Consider the following 5,129-nt stretch of genomic DNA (forward strand, 5'->3'; position numbering starts at 1 on the left):
AACCCAGCAATCCAGAGTGATACAGAGTAGAAGACAGAGTAGGTGCTACCACCTGAGGTGATGTCTTGACAGCCAGATTGGAGATCTCATACTCCAAAAGTAAGAACTGCACAGTTTACAAACTGTACAGTGGAGTTTGTGGGTGTGCCATGGTTTCTATTAAGTGTTTAAATAATTTACATATTTAAGTGGTCTTTATAGACAACCTGCATTCACTTAGCCACATGATATTTTTTATGAGGTTATATGGCGATAATATTCCTTTTGGACAAAGCCCTTAATGTAGTTACTTTGATATCAGTGCTGTCCAGTCTTTTGTAATATTGTATTAACTGAATTAAGGTTACAGATAATTCTTTTGTTGAGACAGGGTCTCCCTAACTCACTATGTAAACCAGGCTGACTTTGAACTCAGAGAGACCCACCTGCCTCTGCCTCCCTAGTGCTGGGATTAAAGGTGTGTACCACCATGCCCTGCTGACAGATAACCCTTTAAATAGTACAGCCATCATGACTAGTGTATGAAAATTACTTACACCATATCTAATATCCAAGGAAAATTTACTACCAGATGCTTACAGTAGATATCAGTGTGGTGTGCTCATTAATTGATCCCATAGGTATAATTACAGGTCATGATTTTAGTGTCTGTCCTTTTGCAGTACAGAGCTAGAAATGCTGCATTTACAAAACAAATGAACACAAAAGTTATAACCAAGAATTGTTACAGCTCTGCAGTTAGCTGTCATAATCTCAGATGTGAATTTTCACTATGTGAACAAAGTCAGGTCCAGTTGTCATCAAAATGAGCTGGTAGAGCGGTCAGACGCCTTCCACCATAGATCCCCAGTCCATCGGCCAGTGGCTGAGAAAGCAGCAGAGGCAGAAAAACCTTCAGAAATTTGACTTAGAAAAATGTTCTTTTTTGTTGGTTTGGTTTGATTTGAGACAGGATCTTACCCTAGCTCAGGCTGATCTGGAACTTGAATTCTGTAACGCTGTAACTCAGGATGACCACAAATGTGTGGCAATTCTCCTGCCTCAGCCTCCTGAGTGCTGGGATTACAGGCATACACAACCATGCCTGACTGCCCCTTTTCTTCCTAACCCTTGTTTCTTAGGCAGAGAGTAGCCATGCTCTTGGTGTTTAAAAAGGAACTCTTTGGCCCATTGCAGTGGCAGAGGCAGGTGGATCTCTGAGTTCCAGGCCAGCTTGGTTTACATAGATTCTAAGCCAGCTAGGGCTACAAAGTAAGATCCTGTCTCAATGAAAAAGGGAGGCGGGTAGGGGTGTTTTCTTACTGTCTTGGCCAATCTCATATCCAATTGCAGTTTTTCTTCAAGATGCTTTTGGCTTATTTCCTTCTCAGTATAATCTTCCTCAAACTGAGTTGTTTCTCCAGTGCTGTGTGTGTCTGTTTCAGAAGCTCTGTTGTGTCTGTGAGCCAGGTGGGCCATCACAATAAGAACTCTTGGAGCTGCTCTGTCCAGAGTCATGCTAGGCACCAGCAGTATTGTTCCATATCACCTTCATAAATAGAAACTGGAACTGGAACACTGTTCCTATCCCATTATTACTAAGGTACTGTTCTACCCAGCAGCCCTGCAGATTCTCCTCCTGCAACTTTGAGCCCTGCTCTGCACTCCCCACTGGAGCTAGGAAAAGGAAGCAGTCACAACAGACACTCAGCCCAGAGCCCAGGCTGCAGTGGTTGAAGGGATGCACCCAGGCCTTCATTCTTTCATTTTTCAGACAGAAGAATGCAAAGGAAGAATGCAGATATGTAAAACTTAGTATTTCAAATTTTTGGACTGGAAGGAGTCTTTATACTTTCTCACTTTGGTTTTTAATTGTATGAATTTATGTTGTTTGCTAAGTCTTATAGAGGTCATTTTTGTTTTATGTTGGTAGACTATTTTAATCTTTATTTTCTTTTCTAGGCACTTTTTCACTCTAAAAGTCTTTGCCAAACTCCTTCATGCAGATTCATATGGAAGAATTTCCATCATGCAGTTCTTTAACTATGTCATGCGAAAAGGTGATTCAGTTGCGTATGTGTGTATTTGAATTTCTCTTGTCTGGGACTCAGGTTTTTGGTCTGTGCTTTTATACTCTTTTTCTCATGTGACACAACATCCTTACTCTGCTACTATGATTTTCTTATGTGCCTTAATTGGGTCATTATTTTAAACAAGCAAAAGCCTCATGTATCATAGATAGTAGCAAAATAGAAACATCAAAAGCAGAACTACTTTTTTTTCTGCCAGACTGCTGCCCTCGTGGGTCACATGCATACACCCTTGAAGGGCCTGTCTCAGTCTGCTCTGTTCTGTAACTTGGCCAGAGTTGACATCTGACAACATGAAGAAGCAGATTTACAAAGTGAACAAGAAAGGCCTGGCTCCCTTACAAATAGGTGTGATCCTGAGAGCCTCAAATGGTTTTGCATTGTGCATTGTGTGACTGGCAATACACTTTACAGAATCCTTAAGTCCAGAGGACTTCTACCTAATCTTCCTGAGGATCTATGGGTCATCTACAGCCTCTGCCCTAGTAGCATAAATCTGTCCTGTATACTTGAGTAATGAAATCACTTTTTAGAAAAGGCCAGGTGTGGTGGCACATGCCTTGTCTCAAAAAGCCAAAAACCAAAACAAAACAAAACAAAAAACCAGGCTGGAGACACCATCACTCACAAGGCGACTTACAACCACCTGTAACCCTAGTTCCAAGGGATCTGAAAGCCTCTTCTGGCCTCCTGGGACACCCAGAACACACGTAGTGTACGTAACACATATGTAGGCAAAACTCTCATAAAATAAATATATATCATTTGAAAAACAGAACCAAGAGTTTTAATGGGTGGTGATTTGAAATAATTTTAACTTACTGGTAATTTTATTTCACTATATAAGCTTCAAAAGGATAGTCTCAAATCCACAACTCTAGTATTGGTTTCAAGAAGCCTCTACTAACAACTTGGGAGTTGTTATGAATCTTGAAGTACCATAATGGTCTGGAGAGTCTTACTGTGTACCATCCTGAGTTAATTTAGCTACAGTAATTAACCTCAGTAGAGTACACGCAGCTCCATTGACACAGCATTATGCTTGCTCTCCCTGTTTGGTGGACAATGAGTTGAATAGGTTAGAAGCGATGTCTTCATAGGCACCAGTTTTATTGTAGTTGTAATCATGGCAGGGTTACTGAAATCTGCCTTTTCGTGGCCTTTTTGTTTCGTTTTAAATAATTTAGTGATTAATGATTACTTAATGTGTGCGAAAGAAAGTAGGTTTATGGTGTTACTAAATTGGCTTACACCTCTAACCTAGCTTCATATTTTTTTCATATATGTGTTAAAGAGCAGATCTAAATATTTACATTTAATTTTCTTGTTTATTAACAGTCTGGCTTCATCAAACAAGAATAGGACTCAGTTTATATGATGTTGCTGGGCAAGGGTACCTACGGGAATCTGTAAGTATTAACACTTACAGACATTAAAACATTAACAGTAATTCTCACTAGGTATTGTGATTATAGGTAAATCTATAAAATTTTGTTTGATTTTATGCCCTTTGTTTGCCTGATTTTACCTTTATAAATGTTAGTAAAAATTTAACATATTCTGACACACACACACACACACACACACACACACACACACACAGTACGTGCACCTGTGCGCAGATGTTTACAGACACAGAAACTCAAAAAAACAAAACCAAAAGGAACTCTTTGGCTAGGTATAGTGGCACACACCTTTAATCTTAGCTCCTTAGGAAGGCAGGTGGATCTCTGTGAGTTCAAGGTCAGCTTGGGCTACATGGTGAGTACAGGCCAGCCACAGCTACATAGTGAGACGCTGTCCTAGTTTGTTTCTCCATTGCTGTGACAAACCACTCTGAACACTATCAACTTGGAGAGGAAAGGGTTTATTCGGCTTACATCTCCTGGGTCACAGTTCATCAGGGATCCCAGGGTAGGAACTCAGGGCAGGAACCTGGAAACTGGAGGCAGGAGCGGGAGCACAGGCCATGGAGGAACATTGCTTACTGGCTTGCTCCCTTGGCTGCTGCTCAGCCTGCTTTCTTATGCAACACAGGCCCATCTGCCCAGGGGTGGCACCACCCACAGTGGGCTGGGCCTTCCCACATCACTCAACAATCAAGAAGATGCCCCATGTACGTGGCCACAGGCCAGTCCAATGAAGGCAATTCCCCAGTTGAGGCTCCCTCAACCCAGGTGAGTCAAGTTGACACTAAAGCTATCCAGCACAGATGCTGTGTCAAAAAAAAAAACAAAAACAAATCCCAGGGGCTAGAGAGATGGCTGAGCAGTTAAGAGCACTGACTGCTCTTACAGAGGACCCGGGTTCAAGTCCCAGCACCCACATGGCAGCTAACTGCCAGCCGTAAATTTTTATTTATTGTGTGTGCACATGATGGGTGGGAGGCATTCCACAGTGCATATATGGAAGTCACACAACTTTGTGGAGTCATTTCTCTCCTTCCACATTTATGTGAGTTCTAGAGATCAGACTAAAGTTGTCAGGCTTGTGCCCCAAGCACTTTTACCTGCTGAGGCATCTCACTGGCCCCTCAGTTATATTTTGAAAGTCACCTGGGTGGGGTTTGCTTAAAGTGGGAAGGACAGTAGGGTGCCATGGTGCACACCTTTAATCCCAGCACTCTGGAGGCAGAGGCAGGCAGATCTGTGAGTTCAGGCCAGCCTGGTCTACATAGTGAGTTCCAGGACAGCTGGGGCTACAGGGAGACCCTGTCTCCTGTCTCAGATGAAAAAAAAATAGCATTTAAAATTGTTTTTATTTTCATGTGTGTCTGTTTTGCCTGAGTGTATGTAATGTACTACATGTATGCAATGCCTGTGGAAACCAGAAGAGGGAGTCAAGAGTTACAGATGTTGTTAGCTCCCATGTTGATTCTGAGAACTGAACCCGGGTTCTCTGCCTGTGTGCTGAACCACTGAGCCATGTCTCCAAACCCTGAATAGCATTTTTTTTTTTTTGTCTTTTTGAGACAGGGTCTCCCAGCTGGTCTGGAACTCACTATATAGACCAGGCTGGCCTTAAACTCACAGAGATCCACCTGCCTCTGCCTCCCAAGTG

The 5,129-nt window shown here is 42.3% G+C and overlaps 1 protein-coding gene across 1 annotated transcript in view; it reads left to right on the forward strand.

Moving 5' to 3' along the window:
- Ppp2r3c (protein phosphatase 2 regulatory subunit B''gamma) overlaps positions 1-5,129 on the forward strand; it is a 22,270-nt gene that overhangs the window by 11,318 nt on the left and 5,823 nt on the right. Inside the window, 2 exon segments of the mRNA XM_008846552.3 lie at positions 1,942-2,039; positions 3,408-3,478. Coding sequence (XP_008844774.2) covers positions 1,942-2,039; positions 3,408-3,478 — 169 coding nt within the window.

The sequence above is a fragment of the Nannospalax galili genome, unplaced genomic scaffold (assembly GCF_000622305.1).
Source record: "Nannospalax galili isolate Female #2095 unplaced genomic scaffold, S.galili_v1.0 scaffold2203, whole genome shotgun sequence".
In the NCBI taxonomy this organism is placed as follows: domain Eukaryota; kingdom Metazoa; phylum Chordata; class Mammalia; order Rodentia; family Spalacidae; genus Nannospalax; species Nannospalax galili.